The sequence below is a fragment of the Chaetodon trifascialis genome, chromosome 23 (genome assembly GCF_039877785.1).
Source record: "Chaetodon trifascialis isolate fChaTrf1 chromosome 23, fChaTrf1.hap1, whole genome shotgun sequence".
Lineage (NCBI taxonomy): Eukaryota > Metazoa > Chordata > Actinopteri > Chaetodontiformes > Chaetodontidae > Chaetodon > Chaetodon trifascialis.
Genome location: NC_092078.1, coordinates 19,167,093 through 19,186,520, shown reverse-complemented (window position 1 = coordinate 19,186,520; position 19,428 = coordinate 19,167,093). Strand labels below are relative to the sequence as shown.

At 40.7% G+C, this 19,428-nt stretch overlaps 1 protein-coding gene across 2 annotated transcripts in view; it reads left to right on the top strand.

Annotated features, from left to right (window-relative positions):
* The first annotated feature begins 6,521 nt into the window (after positions 1-6,521).
* Positions 6,522-19,428, top strand: part of snapc2 (small nuclear RNA activating complex, polypeptide 2) — a 28,538-nt gene continuing 15,631 nt past the window's right edge. For both annotated transcript variants that reach the window (XM_070993090.1, XM_070993091.1), the window contains exons 1-5: positions 6,522-6,902; positions 8,347-8,520; positions 16,615-16,753; positions 17,249-17,794; positions 18,688-18,776. In XM_070993090.1, coding sequence (XP_070849191.1) covers positions 6,687-6,902; positions 8,347-8,520; positions 16,615-16,753; positions 17,249-17,794; positions 18,688-18,776 — 1,164 coding nt within the window. In that variant the 5' untranslated portion in view covers positions 6,522-6,686. The remainder of the gene's footprint in view (positions 6,903-8,346; positions 8,521-16,614; positions 16,754-17,248; positions 17,795-18,687; positions 18,777-19,428) is intronic.

The following is a 19,428-nucleotide window of genomic DNA, read 5'->3' as shown; positions in this document are numbered from 1 at the left end:
CCCTTAGCAGTACCAATAATGGCAATATGAAAGAGGAATACACAATAATTTTCATGTTGTTAAGATCCTGGCTTCCTGTCTCTCCCTGTGTGTCTCCTCTCCCTTTTCCCTGTGTGTGTGTCTGTCTGTCTACCCCTGGATCCGTGGCTGGGCAGCCCCTCACCTGCTGCCAGCTCCTCCCACGGCAACTCACCTGCACTCACTTTCCCTGATCAGGGAGAGTATTTAAGGCATGGACCTGCTCCTCTCCTTTGCCGGATTATTCCTCATTCCCATGTCGAGTTCTGGTTGTTTGGTCCGTAAGTACGAGTCTCTTTGTCTTCCACTCTTGTTATCAAAAGTCATTATTTTGTCCTTCGTTTTTTCCAGCCTCTTACGTGCTGTGTTTTTCTTTTCAGTGCCTGTCTGCTGCTTCCACGCGTGCCTCGTGCCATACCCGCTTCGTTGGTGCTCCCTTAGTTCATCCACTCCGTTTGAGTGCGCCTTTTGTTTGTTTATTATTCGGCTCATTGAGCGTGTTTTCTGTTCCTCGTTTTGTTAATAAATTTATTCCTGGTTTTACACAATCCCTGCCTCTGGTTTCTGCATCTCTGGGTCCTAATACTCGGCGGCTGTATAGCCTTAACAAATGTAGTTTTTAATTAAACAGAAATATATATTATCTAATAAAATAGCCCCGCTGTGAAAAAAATATTCCCACCTCTCTGTATGTTAGCTCTGCATGTCGTCTATTCCTCGCCTTTTTTTTTCAGGAGAAAGTCACTGCTCAATCAACTCTACCATTGTTAACCCTATCTGGAGGTGAAAATTAACCTTAAACATGTGAATTCAACTAATTTAATCTATTTGTTAATGTTATCAAAACACCGCAGCAACTTTTTGCTACCTACCAGTGGCGGCTGGTCAATAGAGGGTGCAATGGGCTCCGCCCCTCCTGTGAAATATTGACTCTTTTATATATCTACCAAGATCAACCATGAATCAGTCAAACCTAACAAATACAAAATAAATAAGCAAAAATACATCAAGTTTTACTTGTGCAATTGTGCAGTGGTACCCGCCACACTGCCAGCAACCATTAAATGCGTCTGACTTTAGGCTAGACTTGCGATTTGCCATTCGATATAAAGCCCTCCTCCTCAAGGGCACCGGTAATACCAGAGTCTACGAGAGCTAGCAAACTTTTTTATTGTTTACAAGCAGAGACAGCTTTTCATTGGCGCATGAAAATTTGCTTCTAGTTCACACCTCTGTGTGCCCAGACCAATGGCATTATTTTCCAATTTTTTAATGTTAGCGTGATTGGACAATTCATCGACTCGATCACGTCCATCAGCAAGCATTCGTGCCACAGCCGTAACTACTTCATGGTCAATAAAATTTGGCTTTTTTAACACAAAAATCTATTGGAAAAAACTTTTTAATGTCAAAGTGGAAACAGATTTCTACAAAGTAATGTCAATGAAAGAAAATTATATGAATTAATATAATTGTTTGCATAATTATTCACCCCTTCAAGTCAGTATTTCGTAGATGCACCTTTGGCTGCAATCACAGCAGTGAGTCTGTGTGGATAAGTCTCAATCAGTCTTGTACATCTGCCCACTGCAATTTTGCTCCATTCTTCTTTGCAAAACTGCTCAAGCTTTGTTAGGTTGCGCGGGTATCGGGCATGAACAGCCCTTTTCAAGTCCAGCCACAAATTCTCTATAGGATTGAGGTCTGGGCTTTGACTCGGCCACTCCAGAACATTTACCTGGTTCTTTTTTAACCATTCCTGTGTAGCTTTTGCAGTATGCTTTGGATCATTGTCTTGCTGGAAAATAAATCTTCTCCCAAGTGGTTCTCTTGCAGACTGAAGAAGATTGTCCCCCAGGATTTCGGTGTATTTTGCAGCATTCATTCTGCCCTCTATCTTTACAAGCCTTCCAGGTCTGGCTGCTGAGAAACATCCCCACAGCATGATGCTGCCACCACCATGCTTCACAGTGGGGATGGTGTGTTTTTGGTGATGTGCAGTGTTTGGTTTCCGCCAAACATAACGTCTTGTCTGATGGCCAAAAAGCTCAATTTTGGTCTCATCATACCAAAGAATCTTCTTCCACTTGACCATGGAGTCTTCCACATGCTTTTTGGCAAACTGTAGTCGAGATCTAATATGACTTCTCTTCAACAGTGGCTTTCTCATTGCCACTCTCCCATAAAGCTTTGACCGTTGAAGAACCCGGGCAGCAGTTGCTATATGCACAGTCTCTCCCATCTCAGCAGCTGAAACTTGTAACTCCTTCAGAGTAGTCGTAGGGGTCTTGGTGGCTTCTCTCACTAGTCTCCTACTTGCACGGTCACTCAGTTTACGAGGGCGGCCTGATCTAGGCAGATTCACACAAGTGCCATATTCCTTCCATTTCTTGATGATTGATTTCACTGAACTCCGGGGGATGTTCAATGCCTTGGAAATTTTTTTGTATCCATCCCCTGAATTGTACTTCTCAATAACCCTTTCCCTGAGTTGCTTGGAGTGTTCTTCTGTCTTCATGGTGTAGTGGTAGCCAGGAATACTGATCAACCAGTCTCTGGACCCTTCAGACACAGGTGTTTTATACCTCAATCACTTGAAACACACCCACACCACTCAGATCACACAGGTGATCTTCATTTCACTAATTGTGAGACTATTGGCAACAATTTGATGGACCTCTATTGAATTAGACCATTAAATTAAAAAGGGGGTGAATAATTATGCAAACAATCATATTTCTTTATATATTTTTATTTCATTGACATTACTTTGTAGAAGTCTGTTTTCACTTTGACATTAAAGAGTTTTTTGCAATAAATTTTTGTGTTAAAAAAGCCAAATTGTTTTGACCATGATTGATTTATGAATGCAATAAAAGGGGAAAACATCCAAGGGGGTGAATACTTATGATAGGCACTGTAGCTATACAAAAATACTGTACAGTATGTATAATTCATGTCTGGTGTTGCCATCTAGTGGTTGAACAGGAAAACCAAATTAAACAATACAATGTAACACTGTAAAGTTAGCTATTTGACTTTTATTTATTATTATTTTACACATTGAACAGGTCATCTTAGCCATCATCACAACAGTTGCCCCCCCTGAGAAATTTGTCATGAGCCGCCACTGCTACCTACTGTAACAGTTTGTTGTCATGGATACATTGTTGCTTCTCTTACAATCAGCCCCATAACGTAAACATGCAAGGCCCCCCCACAGTTAACTATGAGTGAGTGGTCAGGAAGAATTCGCTGAAGCGAAGTGATATGCTGTGATAAGGCTTTTTAGAATAGTAGCTGTGGTATACGCTCATTATATCACAGTTAACAGCCGATCAGACTGCCGGATTTCACCTTTCCGTTTTATAACATGTCATACTGGAGAGAGGCCATTTGACTGTACTGTGTGTGGAAAAAACATTCAGGCAAAAGGTTTGGAGTTTGCACATACACATGAGAAAACACACTAGAGAGAAACCTTTTAATGGCTTAGTTTGTGGTAAAAAAAATTCACCCAGAATGGAACATTAGCTGCACACATGAGAATTCACAATGGAGCGAAGCCTTTCATCTGCACAATATGTAAGAAAAGGTACAATGAAAAAGGAACACTCATTGGACACATGAGAGGCCACACTGGAGAAAAACCATTTACTTCCTCACTTGCGGAAAAAGATTTAGTGAAAAGGGAAACCTGAATAAAGCCAAGAGAATTCACACAGGAGAGAAACAATTCATTTGCACGTGAGAAAAAAATAATTTGCTCTCAGACCACAAAAATCACAAGTGTCCTGGGAAGAAGAGCAGAGAAGCTGTAGAGCTGGTGCTTCAGCTGAAATGTCAAAAAGTTACAGTACAGTTAACAAGACAAACATTGTGAATGAGTCAGAAAGAAACAATAGTCAGTTAGGTCTTTCACTCTTCATTGTTATTAAATAGACTTGAATGAGGCAGAGCAGTTCAACTTGTATCTGTTGTTTTGAAATCTTGTCCTGTAGTCTTGACATGTTGGCTGTCATGAGTTTAGTTTGGGATGCCTACACTGTAGCGTAGACTAACTGGGCACCAGCTGTGATTCATTTGTTTTTCATATTCGTATGTAAGAAATAATGAAATAATGAAGAAAAAATATCTGTAATACTGTTATTTATACAAATGAAAAATATAGATAAGAAAAGCAGGAACCACAATCACATGACAAAATACAGAAGTTGAGTGGTACACAAACACCCACCCACACCGTTCAGAGAGCTTGACTAAGCAGCTAACAAAGCATCATGCTATTCCTTTAATGTATTTGGCATCTTCATTTTCACTAAGATGCATGATTTTTAATAATTAATAAGTAAATTATAAATAACAGAGTAGTTGAATTCAAGTTATTTCACACGGGAAATATTGATGTAGCCCACTTACTCTTCAAACTAGTGGTGTCCAGGATGATGATAGTCCTGTCCTGGATGACAAGAGTCAGTTAGTTTAGTCAGTTTATTTATGCCTTCAGTTATTTATGTTTCACTTTATTTTTTTGTTGTTGTTCTAATTATAGTAGCTTTACGTAGCAAAGTGACTGTAGTTAGATGGTCAGAATCAGATATTTGATTGAAACATGAAATACAGTGAACGTCCCTGCATTATGCCTGTGAATATTCTCATTCATCCAGGTCATTGTAAGCTTCAGGGCATTCAATTGTTTGCAACTGGACTTTGTCAGTTTGTCTTGGAAGACGTTTCGCCTCTCATCTGAGCAGGCTTCATCAGTTCATGCGCACCAGACTAGATAGGACAGCTCTAGTCTAATGAAATGGTGTTAGGTTCAAGTATTTATCCTCTGAGTGAGGCCAACCCCCAAAACCAAGGATGGTATCACTCTATTTTGAGGCAAACGACCCCCCATGGTGGGTAGGGTGCAACTCTTGGGTGTCAACGACAGTCATCTGCCTTGTTAGTGTCCCATTCTTGTCATTGGGAGGCTCCTTGAGCCATGTGTGAATGGCTTTGTTGTTTATTTTCAGAGGCTAAATTTTTGAATCTGCATTATCCCTGCATTATATCAATAAAAACACAAGGGGTCATTTAAATTCAGCACTTAGTTAATTTATGTATTGAGGGACATGTGCACATCATTTACATTTTGCCTCAGTTGTGATTTTGAGAAAGGTAACTGACAAGTGAGACAATTGGTAGGAGAGGATAATTATGAAAATAAATGAGATGGATAGTGTTCACGCAGTCATTGGTGGGCATGTTTCTGTGAACTTTTTGCTTGGTATTTTGCAATTTTTCTCTGAATGAGCCACATCACTAGATGCTACAGCTAATGTTGCACATACTGCCACCCTCTGTACCAGAGGCATATCTGTCAGCTCTCCCAGGATTCTCTCGTATTTTAGCCTTCTCCCCCACTTTCCTCCCGTTTAAATATTTTCCTATAAATCTCGTTCACTTTTTACCTTTGTAATTACAGTCCCAATTGGTCATTTGGCAGACGCTTTTATCCAAAGCGACGTACATATGAATTCACATACCGATGGCACAGCATCGGCGGCAGTTTAGGGGTGCAGAATCTTGCCCAAAGATACTTCGGCATGTGCACTGCCTAGGCCAGTGATCGAACCACCGACCTCCTGATTGCTGGACGACCACTCTATTATTTCCTGTAGAAGTAGAAAACAAAAACTTCACAAGGCGCATAGCCGCTTATGTGTTTGCTAGATTCCATTCGGGACAGGAAGACCTAAAGACATGAGCACAGCCTACGACAAAACATCTCGAGAGTATTAAAGTCGAGCGTTTTTTTGTTTGTTTGTTTGTTTGTTTGGTTTTTTTGCATAGCAACCCGGAAGCAGTACGGTCCGTTGCCTTCAAATTAAAGTGACAACGGGTAACTTAGATCAGCACTTAATTTTAATTGCATTTTGTATACTTGAAATAAATAAATACAACTGTTTGCGTAATTGTATTTTCTACATAGTGAGGACCAGAGGAAGTTTTTAACTATAGAGTTAGGACATTTTGGCCAGTCCTCACAACTTCAAAGGTCTGTTTGGAGGTTCAGACTTGGTTTAAAGGGTTAGGTCAGAATTAGCTTTTGATCAGGGTAAGGGTTAGGTTTGGGTAAAAACAAGCCAGTGTCCTCAGGACAGACTAAAACTTCTTCTAATGGGGACAAAATGCAAGTTCCAATGACGTTAATAATTGAATTTTCGGGATAATTGTTAATGGACAGTCAGTTCTCTCAAATTTCTTATTGTGTGATTCAATAAAAGTAAAGGAAAAAAAATCTTATTGATAACAACAGTTTACATGCCAGTAAGAACCTGATCAAGCAGTCAAAGAGGCATTTAACAAATTTGAACACTGAAACTTGCTTGTTCTTTTCTTTTTCTTTTTTGTTTTTTGAAGAAAATGCCCATGTTTGAAGTTTCAGCCAGTAAAATTTTTAATGAAACTTAAGTGACACAAAGCTTTTATTATGAAAATATTGCACCGGAAGTGCTATCATTGTCGTTTCAGTCAGCTCAGGCGGGACAACGTGTAAAGTACGTTTATATTCAGTAAGCAAAAGGCACACTGGAGAGGCAAATTCATAAGAGTTTTATCTTGAATCTTGCGAGTCTGCTGTGATTGTTACGTCAGCTTGGTTTGATTTAGTAACTTGAGTGATGAAGCCGCCTCCTCGCACACGAAATAAACCAGATCGCAACCTGAAACCTGAATCGGTACCGAAGCGTTCAGGCAAAATTGTCTGCGCGTGGCAGCAAGCCGAACAGAAGAAGCTCCTGAATGCCTTAAAAAGACTCACCAGGACCGCCACCGGCGACGGAGACGTCGACTACGCTTTCGTGAAAAAAAACGTGCCAACTCGATCTATTTCAGAGGTAAGTGTCACAGTAGGGTCTGTTCTCAAAGATTTGGAGGGATATTACAGACAAACTCAATTTTCACCTCGCTAAAGATGCATTTCAGTTTGTTGCTTATTGTTTTATACATTGTTTTCAAATAAACGTGATAGAAGGCTGCATGTATATGCATAATGTTATTAGTTTTATATTAGAAATTATGAAGGTCTGCTCCCCTTAAGGTAACTACATTTATAGACTCTGTATGAACGTTCAGCTCCAAATGTACGACCACTTAGCGGCTGTAACAGTCAAAGATGAAAATGTTCCTGGCCTCTGAGTAATTTTCACTAATTTCTTCAGCTCCTCGATAACATCATGAATACAGTCTCACAAAAGGGGCTGTTCACTTAAAATGCCGATGTTCCAAACACCATTTTGTATTTGTCAGATGAACAGGGAAGGGTTCAATCTGAGCATTGACTCTCATAACCAGCTGATACCACAACACATATGCACAAATAATATGCACAGACAACTACAACAAATGTACAATAGTGTTTATTTTAAGTTCAGCAATACTGATGAACAATCAATAATCCTTCAATCAATAAACATCTGTTGTCTAGGTATATGCATCAAACAGATGGTAAGTGTCTCTTTATCACAGAAATTTGGCATGCAAGTTCAACTCAGAGTTCGTCAGCCGTGGCACTGCTTTTTTACCTGATAAAGTGCAGCTTACGAGCTTTACCACAGTGGCAGAAAACTAACACAAAATAAAACAAAGCCAGACGGTGCAGGCACAGATAAACAAGCAGCAAGCACAATGACTGAAGTATCTCAAACAGCAACAGGACTGGGGGATCCATTAATTTCACACCAGTACAGTAAAACTAATACAACAGTCAACTGTACAGTAAGACACTATCTTTAACCTTTCTCTGCCCAGACAGTAGCATCTTACTTTTGGAGTGGCTATCGTGTGTTTCAGTGCATCCAGTGTGTCCAACTTTTCTTCGAGATGACAATCGTTGTGTCAATTCTTCAGCAGTTTACAGCATGCTGGTCCCTGTAGGCAGCAGAGGAAAGAGTGGAGAGTCGACTTAATTAAAATAATTTTAAATCTGGGACTTACTCCGCAGGAAAAGTGAGATCATGAACACAAACAGCTGATCTTTATGAGGATCCAATTGTGTTCAATGAAAACAAACAGTCTGTCGCTCATCCAGTGAGTTAAAGGACTGTTGCCTAAGTTAATTAAAATACTAACTTCTAACAATTTCAATTGTTTACAGTGTATAGGTACATAGACATCTTTATGTTGAAATAAATTTACCAGTACACATAATATGTCTCAGTTTGAGCTCTTATAGACATGTGTGAAAATAGATTTTCGAATGGCTTGAATGTGTGTTCGTTTTTCACAGGCCTATTATGTACTGTATTTAAAGACTTGTGGACTGTCCCTTGCCTCCATTAGGTCCACTCTGTGGTGGAATCTCTGAAGAACAAAGTGATTTCACATGCAAGCTTTAAACTGAAAAGGAAGCAGTGGGAGGAGAGGAGGGTCAGAAAGCCCATCGAGGTATGGACACAAATGGCTTCTGCTGTGGCTGGAACCCTTGAAGAACCCATTTCCACAGCTTTCTCTCAGGTAGTGCAATATTGCAATGTTGGGCTGGATTGCATTGTTATTATCATTTTGTTTTCTGTTGGTTTTTTTTTGCATTCTTAAAGTGGTGTGATAAAATTTAGGATAACACAAAATTTTTTGTTGTCAAAAAAAATCTTTCTCAGCTTTCGACACAGTTAACCATGCCATTCTTTTATCGAGGCTGGAACAGTGCGTGGGCATAAAGGGAACAGCCCTTAAATGGTTTGAGTCCTATCTGACTGACAGGAGCTTCTGTCTTTGCCTTGGTGAATGCTCTTCATCAGTGGCCTTTCTCTCCTGTGGGGTTCCACAGGGCTCCATATTAGGTCCTGTATTATTTGCCCTGTACATGCTGCCCATGGGGTCAATTTTTAAAAAATATAATATCTCCTTCCACTGCTTTGCTGATGACATTCAGATCTATCTGCCCTTAAAGGCTAATTGTGTGGACTCTCTGGAACTCTTGTTTAACTAAAGATTTAAAATCATGGTTGGGCTTAAACTTCCTCTGTCTTAAAGAAGACAAGACAGAAGTTGTTGTATTTGGTTCTTCTGACAAGCTGGATTATTGTACTAGCACTCTTGGCACTTTAGGGTTGATCACTCATCCCTTTGTTAAAAGAAGAAGAAGAAGAAAGAAGAAGAAATGTACTTTTATTTATCACACATAGTTAGTTGCACACTACATGCACACACGCCCTGCTTCCGTGAAATTATTTTTTCCGCATTCCTCCGCGGCAGACCAGGAGCGGTGGGCTGCCAGCTGCCAGCCGATGCCAGTGCCCGCGCCCGGGGACCCATCCCTTCTCGTCACCGTTGGTCACGTGGTCTTCTTGCATGTTTTTAGTGGGGGTTATTACGGAGGAAACCCCGGGTCAACACAGGAAGAACATGCAAACTCCATACAGAAAGGCCCCTTTTCCTCGAGCAGCAGGCACTGAAGACATGGTGGAGGACACGCCACCAGCGCCCACAGTGGGGACCTTCTAGCTGTGAGGCGACAGTGTTACCACTTGTGCCACCGTGCTGCTCAAAAACCTGGGTGTGTTCTTTGACACTGCCTTTAATTTCGACAAGCAGATTAGCACTGTCGTTAAAAACAGTTTCTTCCAGTTAAGGATGCTCACCAAACTCAAGCCTTATCTTCCTCGTGGTGACTTTGAGAGAGTCATTCACGCTCTGATCATGACCAGGCTGGACTACTGTAATTCTTTGTATGTTGGCCTCGATCAGTCATCTCTCCGCCGGCTGCAGTTGGTCCAAAATGGGGCGCTCGGCTTTTAACTGGGACTAGAAAGCGCGAGCATATAACCCCAGTCTTGGCATCGCTACACTGGCTTCCTGTTCATTTTAGAATAGTTTTTAAGGTTTTATTTCTTGTTTTTAAAGTTTTACATGGGTTGGCCCCCCATTATTTAGCAGACCATATTCAGGTCCACAAACCTATTAAAGAACTGAGGTCTTCCAGTCAAGTGGTCCTGGAGGTCCCCAGATCCAGACTCAGGACTAAAGGTGACCGAGCCTTTTCAGTGGCAGCCCCTAAACTCTGGAACAGCCTGCCGCTGGACATTAGGGCTGCTCGGACTATGGAATCCTTCAAGTCCCAGCTGAAGACCCGTCTTTACTCAATGGCTTTCAATTCGGTTGGGCATTGACATCCTGGCAGCATATCTATTGTTGTTCTTCATTGTATGTTCATGTATGTTCTTTTGCAGTGCTTAGAAGTCTGTAAAGCGCTTTGGTCAACTTTGGTTGTTTTTTAAATGTGCTATATAAATAAAATTGACCTTGACCTTTTCTGACACATGGGTCACTGTGCATGCGCATACAACAGCGCTAAGTGTGGCAAAACTCTAGCAAGCTAGCGAGTTGCCTAGTTGGCCTCCAATTTCTTTATTCTAAATGTAAGAAAGGGTATAAAAATGAGTGGGGAAGCCAGACCAAGTAAGAAGCCAAAAACTTACCACTTCCATACGGAGTGGGAGGAGGACTTTTTTTCACCATTTCATTTTCAAAGTGCGTTTGCCTCATCTGCCAATCTACCATCACTATACCGAAGAAGGGAAATGTGGAGCAGCATTTTCTTCTTTTTTTTTCACGACATTACATGTCGAAAAGCGAGCTGAGAAAGAGAAAGGTGAAGGAACTAAAATCCCAGTTGTCTTGACAGCAGTCATTTTTCTCACAGCTAACTTCAAAAGTGAAGGCAGCCACTGAAGCATCGTTTCGGGTGAGTCACATCATCGTTATGAACAAGAAATCCATCCAAGATGGAGATATGGTAAAAGAGGCATTCGTTGAAGCAGCTGACTCGTTCTGAGACTTTAAAAACAAACCAGAAATACTATCTTCAATCAAGGCTCTCCTGCTTTTGAGAAGTACAGTTACACGGCGCAGTGAAGTCATGGCTGAGGATTTGACCCAGCAACTTTGGAAGGACATCGCAAATTGTGAGTGTTTCTCACTGCAGTTGGACGAGTCTACAGACGTGATTGACACAGCCCAGTTGTGCATTTTTATTTGGATGGTGTTTACTGATATGACTGCAAAAGAGGAGCTGTTAACAGTACTGCCCATGAAAGAGCACACGTGGGGAGAGGACATATTTCATATTTCTTTCAAAAACCTTATAGAGAAAACCCAACCGCCAGTGTGCAAATTGGTGTCCATCTCAACGGACAGAGCGATGGTTGGCCGCTCAAATGGATTTATTGCCAAGTGCAGGGAGGGCGATGCTTTTCCGGACTTTCTCAATTATCACTGCATAATACACCAACAAGTGTTATGCGCAAAAATGCTCAACATGAAAGAGATAATGGATGTGGCAACGAAGATCGCTTGCTCTATTCGCACCAGATCTCTTCAAAGACAGCTATTCCATGCGCATCTGGAGAAGGCAGACTGAGACCACTCCCAGTTGTTGCCACACACTGACGTGAGATGGCTTTGTTGAGGGAAATTCCTGTGAAGATTTCGAGAGCTCTGTCCAGAGATTAAGGAGTTTTTCCGTGTCGGTAAACATGCAGAATACCAGCAACTAAATGACTATCGGTTCATCCTAGACTTGCCATTTTTAACTGATCTGACCAACATGTTGAATGACCAATCGCTACATTCATGTGCTACCCTTTTTGGGAAGATGCTGAGGTTGATTCACTGCCATCAAAAATTGCAACGCTGTTTCAGCTGAGCTCGTCTGGAGTGGAAGATGAGATTTTGACTCTACAGGTTGACATTCAGCTGAAGTCCAGGGCTCATGGACAGTTCTGGATCTTACTCACAGAGGAAAAGTACCCCAACATGAGGAAATGAAGAAGGGAAAGAAAGAAAGAAGTTTGCATGTTCTTCCTGTGCATGCGTGGGTTCTCTCCGGGTACTCCGGCTTTCTGCCACAGACCAAAAACATGCTCATTAGGTTAATTGGTGACTCTAAAATTGTCCCTAGGTGTGGTTGTCTATGTATATATGTTGCCCTGCGACCGGTCCAGGGCATACCCCGCCTCTCGCCCGTTGACAGCTGGGATAGGCTCCAGCCGGCTGCCAGCTGCCAGCCGCCAGTACTCCGTCATCACCATTGGTCAGGTGGTGATCTTTTTAGTGAACATGGCGAGAACATGCAAACTCCACACAGAAAGGCCCCCTTTTTACTTGAGCAGCAGGCACTGAGGGCATGGTGGAGGACACGCCACCAGCGCCCACAGCGGGATTCGAACCGGGGACCTTCTATCTGTGAGGCGACAGTGTTACCACTTGTGCCACCTCCTCCTTGACTGTATTATTTGGCTCCACTTATTTATATGAGTCAGCCTTTTCCCACATGAAGATCATTAAGTCCAAGTACCGTTCCACCATGACTGATGATCATTTGGAAGTGTTTGAGGCTGGCTATCAGCAGTTACTGTCCAAGCTATGAATCCCTGGCTGATTCCATTCAGTGCAAGTCATCAGAGTAGTAAGGTAATGACCAAAAATGTCCAGAGTTTTGTAATGCAGTATGGGTTCATGCACTTATGCAAGGTACACCAACATATATTGTACATATAGAGTTCTCAATATATTTCTAAATAAATATATGTTTTGCATTTTTATAGTAGGTAGATCATTTTGACTTGGTCATTTTATAAGTAGCTCGCATGCTGAAAAAGTGTGTGCACCCCTGGTGTAGTGTAATATTTTCCCCAGAGAGCGCAGGGAGCTTCTGTTTAATTGAAATACTGCATGTATATTTTTAATCATTTTGTTAACACAAAAGAAACACTAGGTTTAGTGCTAAAGTATGATAAGGTTGTCTGACATTCATTGACTGTAGTTAGTTATTGGTTTGTTTAATGGTTTGCAGCAGGTCATCCAGACTCAGCCCATATTGTCAACTGGCATCCCATGGGTCACATCCAGCCCGCCGCATTCCCATCTGTCCCACAGAATAGTACTGAATTCCAAAAAAAACCCAACAAAAAACGTGCATCTAATAGGGTTGGGCGGTAATCCGGTAATAAGGTATCCCGCGGTATCTAAAAATAGCAACAGTATCAGTTTCATTACGGTCATTAAAAAAATGCTGCGCATATAGGCCTATAGGGGTCTAACATAATTGTAGCATCGTCATAACAAAAATGAAGTCCACTCCGTTCAATGTATCTGGTAGAATTTTTACTCGTGAAAAAGGTTACTGTGCAAAATTACATGCTAAAAAAATGAACCTGAGCAGTTTTACAGATGTTTTAACACAGGTATGTCCAGGCGCTCATATGGGCGCGTCTGGGCAGAGTACCGTTATCTCGTCCAAGCATACGGAAAAACTCCTCTGTTGAAAACACTTTTTCAGCCTTTTTTCTGCTTGCTATTGTTCTTAGCTCTCATAAAAGGACGAAATGCAAATAAAACTGTAAAATAACACTTCGGGCTGCTCAGCAGAGTCCTCTGTGAGCGCTCTGCTCATTCACGAGACAGAGCGGTGAAACTAACTGCGTGGTTACACGGGTCAATAGCTCAGCGACCCGCCCACATTCACCATAGAAACACCAATGACGATCCAGAAGGAAGTAAGTCCAGAGATAGGTTATAACATGAAGAGCACTCCCTCCACTCTAGAAACCCCCTCCTTTTTATGTAAGCAAGCAGGACCTTTGTGATTGATCTCAAACAAGTCATAGGAGGAGACATTAGCAGCGTTTTTTCGGGCTGGTATAACAATTGACCACAAAACAGCAAAGGAAAAACATACTTTATGATTTAGCGAAGTTTTTTTTCTGGTACTCTTTGGCTGCTAGCTCGCCGAGTTTTCGTCACACAGTGTGGAGGCAGACATGCTTGGTAGAGGCTTTTAATTGAGTTTCTCCCCGTCATTCTGGTATGCTACAAGTTAGGACTGGTGCTTCTTAGCGTGAGCATCGATCGTCTGAACTGCGCGCATGTCACGCTGCCCTGTAAAGTGATTTTTAATTAGTCACGGTAATACCATATACCCCGGGAAAATGTGGGGAAAGTTTGACGGTATCAAAATTTGGATACTGCCCAACTCTAGCATCTAATGATACTCAGTAGTAGAAGAGGTCCAGCCTGTCCTGAAAGTGGTCTGATTCATAGTTAACCCATTCTACGGATAGTCACAGAAAATCACAAAGCTTGTCTGTTTGATGCAAGAAGGGTCACTTGTGTTTATTTTCATTGACCAACTGTTGTATTGAGTCTCAAACTGAGTATTTTTGTTTGCTTCCTGTAATCCTGAAAAGGAGTTTTTTGTACTCACACTGACAAGTTATCCTGTAGTTTACTTTGCTCAGTTTCTGCCCAAACTTGACAATGACCTGGCCAACCTGAAAGGATGCAATAGGACAACTCTTTTCCTGTTCTCAATTTTATTTTCTTATTGGAGGACTTTTTAGGTTGAAAACCTTCAACCAGAAACAGAAATGTACAACCATCATCATTTTCAAATAAAACATGTCTCACATACTTTTTCAATGTTTTGTCATTTTTAAAGTACTTTATTATTCAAATATTTTAACTTTAACTTAACTGTTTTAAAGTGCAGAACATTCACTGTTTTTAATCTTCACAATATTTGATCACCGTATACCTCCAATTTATTATTTTTATTTTATTTTTCAGAATTTCCCCTCGAGGGACGGATAAAGGAATATTGAATTAATTGAATAATTGAATTGAATTATCAATTATCAAATAGGATTTTTCATTGATCATTTACATTAAACATGAAATCAATATGTACCAACAAAGAGACAAACAAAACCAGGCAGGCTGCTTCATTGCTGCTCAACATGAGTAGGCCTGCTGTCTATCCTAATCATGCATGAAACCAAACTATACCTCTACAACTTTCCTACTTTCAGCATCAAAACAAACATTTCTCATCAATATTATTTCAGTTCATCCATACCAGTAGCTTCATGGTTTGACCCAAGCTTAGCACATTGTTTCTCCTCTGATATCTGAAGCCACACGGAAGTGCAGAGTGATCCTGCTGGCAGAGTGCAGGCAGTTGTCCTCAGTCAGTTTATCAGCTGGTGTCTGATGATTTTCCTCTCCTCAGCAGGGAGGCCATACTCTGCTCCACTCTTCCTACAGGTCTCATGGTTTCTTTGACTTTGACTGATTTTGACTTTGGATTCAACAGTCTCAGTTCTTGGTAGTTGAATTGAGGGTTTTGTGTTTAACAATGACTGCCTCCTTGGTGGAGGTCTTTTCTAGTTCAGAAGAAGAGGAAGAAGAAACGTACTTTATTGATCACAAATTACATGCACACACAAACATGCACACACCATGCTTCGTGAAATTATTTCTCCGCATTTGACCCATCCTTTGTCCGTCCTTCCTCCGTGGCAGACTAGGAGCGGTGGGCTGCCAGCGGTGCCCGGGGAAATCAGTATGTAGTTATAATGAATACACCTATTCACACTGATAGAGACTCATAAAAATTACGTCTATGTTGCAAGAAAATGAAAAATTTAAACAGTAATAGGCCAAATAGGCCTAGATATAGATTTTTTTTTAAAGTCTGCCCCCTCCCCATCAGAAAGATTTTGGCCCTTGGACAAATGCAGTTGAGGACCCCTGCCATACCTTGTATTATGAATAGGCTACAATATGTAATGAAGTGAACATTTTCTATTTTGAAATAATAATGATAATGATGTTGAATATACTGTGTAGCTGGAGATCGATCACCGTAATCCTGTTCCAAGATGAATGTTGCTTTTATAGGGCTTATTTCTCTACCATTGACATCATTGTCATGGTGTCGTAAAGTGCTGGAAAGAGCGTCTTGTGTTGCTGCAGAGTTCACCCATTAATGTTACACTGAAGCTTCTAAATAGCATATCCAAACATGTCTCCTTTTCTCTAGTACACAATTTCTACAACTAGTGTAAATGTAGGAGAAGAAATATGTCTATGTATATGTCTGAGTCAGAAATAAATATGGACTAACTGTCTGAGCCTTGTCTGCCTGGTCTCATGTAGGTCCAGTCACGAGAGATTTGATTTTAATTAACTGCTTAATATTTTATAATCACCAATTATAGTGGACCTCTGATGCGGACCTTTGAGTAATAAAGTTGGTTGAGAACCCCTTGTTGACAGTCTTATAGTGGCTGATCATCCTAATTATCAGCTGATACTATTCAGTACTCATAATATTAACATTTATTCATCCAGAAACAGCTAGTAATTCAAAGTATATTATGACCTCCTCTTTCTTTCAGCTGCTGTGTTTCTGTAGTGTATCTCATGACAAATCAGTGTGGTAAAAGTGTTTTAAGTAATGTTTGTGACTGCTCTTATGAGCTCAGACTACATTAGTCTTGATCACCCTTAGCCTATTTATTGATTTTATTTTATTATTCAAATATAACAATAACAATTAATACAATGAGATCACATTTTAAAAAATCACTGACTGAGTGATCACTCACTCCTAATTGTTGACTGTATACTGTTCTGTCTTCATAATATGTAATTGTCAGTTATTATTGCACCATGGGTTTTAGGCTTGGAGACATTTTGGTCAGGATATATTTGTTAAAGGCCAAATCACCAGGCCTCATATTGTCTTCCTCTTTCTCTGTTTCTCAGATGCTGATAGTCTCATCCACAGAGCCTCGCACCCTGAAGAACTGTGACCCTCCCCAGGTCCACAGACCACCCAAGGACAAAGACGGGTCTATTAGTCGAACCGTGCCTTTGAGACCAATGCTTCATTTGCCAGTCCAAGGTAGGCCTTCGTGTTATTAAATTTACTAAAATTTGAAACCTCAAATATTATCATGCTAATATGAGATGAGCTGCAAGGACAAATGCACTACATTCTGACAGAGACAGTGTCATGCAGGAAAAAAGCTTTTTCTGTTTGTTTGTTGTTGTTTTTGTTCCAGGACTGAATAACTGAAAGTGTTAAGCACAGAAACACGCTAGAAATACTGTAAATATTCTAAACCATTCAGACACCGTGACTTTCTATTCATTTAGTATCTGTTCTGAGTTTCTTTGTCGTCCTGTTGTCTCTTCATAGTCACTTTTGTCTCTGCACTCATTACGAGTCAATCATTTTGAGCCACTTTGTGGTCATTTGATTGACATATGTTGACATTCACTTCAGATGTGAGCTCTGATCCAAGGATGACACTCCTTGATCAGATTTATTCCTCTTTTCAATGTTACTGTGATAAAAGTTTGTTTTACCGCTTTAACAATAATTTTTCCCCCTTAGGTGAACATCCTGGAACCAACACAGCTCAGCCTCCCCATGTAGTCAAGACTGCAGCACCAAGCATGGGCCCTGTGCTTAGAGTGTCAAACAGCAAAATCCCTCCACCCCAGCAACAGCTTTCTACAACATTTGAAACCTCACCCGCTGCCATACTCACTGCGCCTTTAGCATTCCCACAGACTGTGACTCCAGCTACAGGACAAGTCAGACCCAGTTCTAGCCCTGCAGCAGTGGTAAACAGTATTGGCAGTTCTGTAATCCAGACTACCAAGCAGCCCTCAGAGCAACACCCCATCACCAATTCCACCACCTGTACTACACCATCCGCTGCTGCCTCTTCCAGTTCAGCCAACTCCAGCTGCTCCACACCACCAATGTCCACACCTGCTGCTGTATTGCACGCCAGGTTTGGTTGCACCAGCAAATATGCCACAAAAGACAGTCCCAGGATGGTTGGCGTCAAGTGTGTAGTGGACTTTGAGAGAATCTATCGCTACCTGAGTGTCATTCCCAAGTCGAATGAGGAGTGTAGTCTCACCCCCATGGGTGAGTTATAGATGTACAGCTTGGTGTCATCTTGTGTATTTTATGTTTATTTTAATATTAACATCATTGCAGATACATAAACAAATCCCCTTCAGTCAGATGCAACAATTCAACATACAACACCCCATTAGTGAGGTTATCCCCTATAGCATTCTATTCTTTTTTTAAAATGGAATTTATTTAAGATTTTTTGAGTTAGACAAGTCACAATAGAACAATAGAACCCCAGCATAGAACCCCAGCATTATGTTTCAATATGGAATTTTGGAGCACATAACGATAATTTATTGTAATCCTGTTTGTAATATCACTGCTTCATTTTCTTAAGATGTAGTAAGGCTATCACTTGTTAAGTTTTTTTGCTGTGGAGCCCAACATACATACTGCTTCTCTGATGCAGCAGTGTTGTGAATAATGGGTCAGCATGGCTTTGCCGTCCATTTTTATTGATTAGCTTTATTTACTGATGGGTCTGTAGGGCATGCACTAGGCCAAGTTGGATTTAAAGAGCTCCCTCAGCTGGACCCCAATTGATATTTTTGTCCTACATTGTAATTAAAGTTAAGAAAGAAGAAGAAGAAAGAAAAATAAAAGGCCCAATATTCACACTAATCATGCCTTATACCCTTATTGGCAAACCTGTGTAGCAATCCCCTCTGAACCAGGTATCAAGGGCCCCTCCATCCCCAGTACCAATAATAACATTTTTTTATTTACTGGTGAACAATAAATTTGCCACCAAAATATTGTTTATCTCTAATGTATTTGCTACCGTCCATTTTACTGTAGTTGTTCATGTTGTTCTTAGATGCAACTTAAACTTTGAGACTTTTCTCTACTGCTGCATTAAAATTAATCTTTTTTTTCTTTTTTTCTAATATTGTATCCTCTAGAGAGTGCCATCGTATTGGATCTGTTGATGTCTCTGCCAGAGGAGCTTCCCCTGCTGGACTGCAACAAACTCCACAAACATTTGATCCAGGTAAAAATGCCTGTACACTAGTTAGCTCCTCACTGGAAACACAGTACAGTTCTGGTTTTACAAGGAAATTAACATGTTATTTGTATTTCGTCCTTTCATGAGGGTAAAAACAACAGAAAAAAGAAAACAGCTGCAACAGAGAAGATTAGTAGAGAGCTAATAGAGAGATAACGGTACTCCGCTCAGAAGAGCGCCTGTGGGGAAAACCTCCATAAAACTGCTCAGGTTCATTATTTTGGTATGTACTTTTGCACAATTACTCATCGGATATGACTTAACTAATTCGTAGAAGAATTTGGCCTTCATCAGATGATTTAAAAGTGGTTTTTACTCAAAATAATGTTTTTTTTTTTTTAATGAATAATTTCTACTGTGTTCAAGATGAATTTACTCTGACATAGTAACATATATTTTGATTCTGACACTTCTGTAGTAATCTCACAGGTCTTAGCTTTCTTTGAGACCAAGATTATTCATACAGCCCTTGTAGTTGTGAAGATATACTCTATTTATTTTGTGTAGGTCATTTGGGAGAAGAGGCAGACAAAATAGGCCTGGTACTGAAGAGGTTTCTCACCCAACAACTTGAGTCTGGGGATTTTGTTTTTAAATCATTTGATTTAAGTCAGAGGTTATGGACCAAAATAACAGT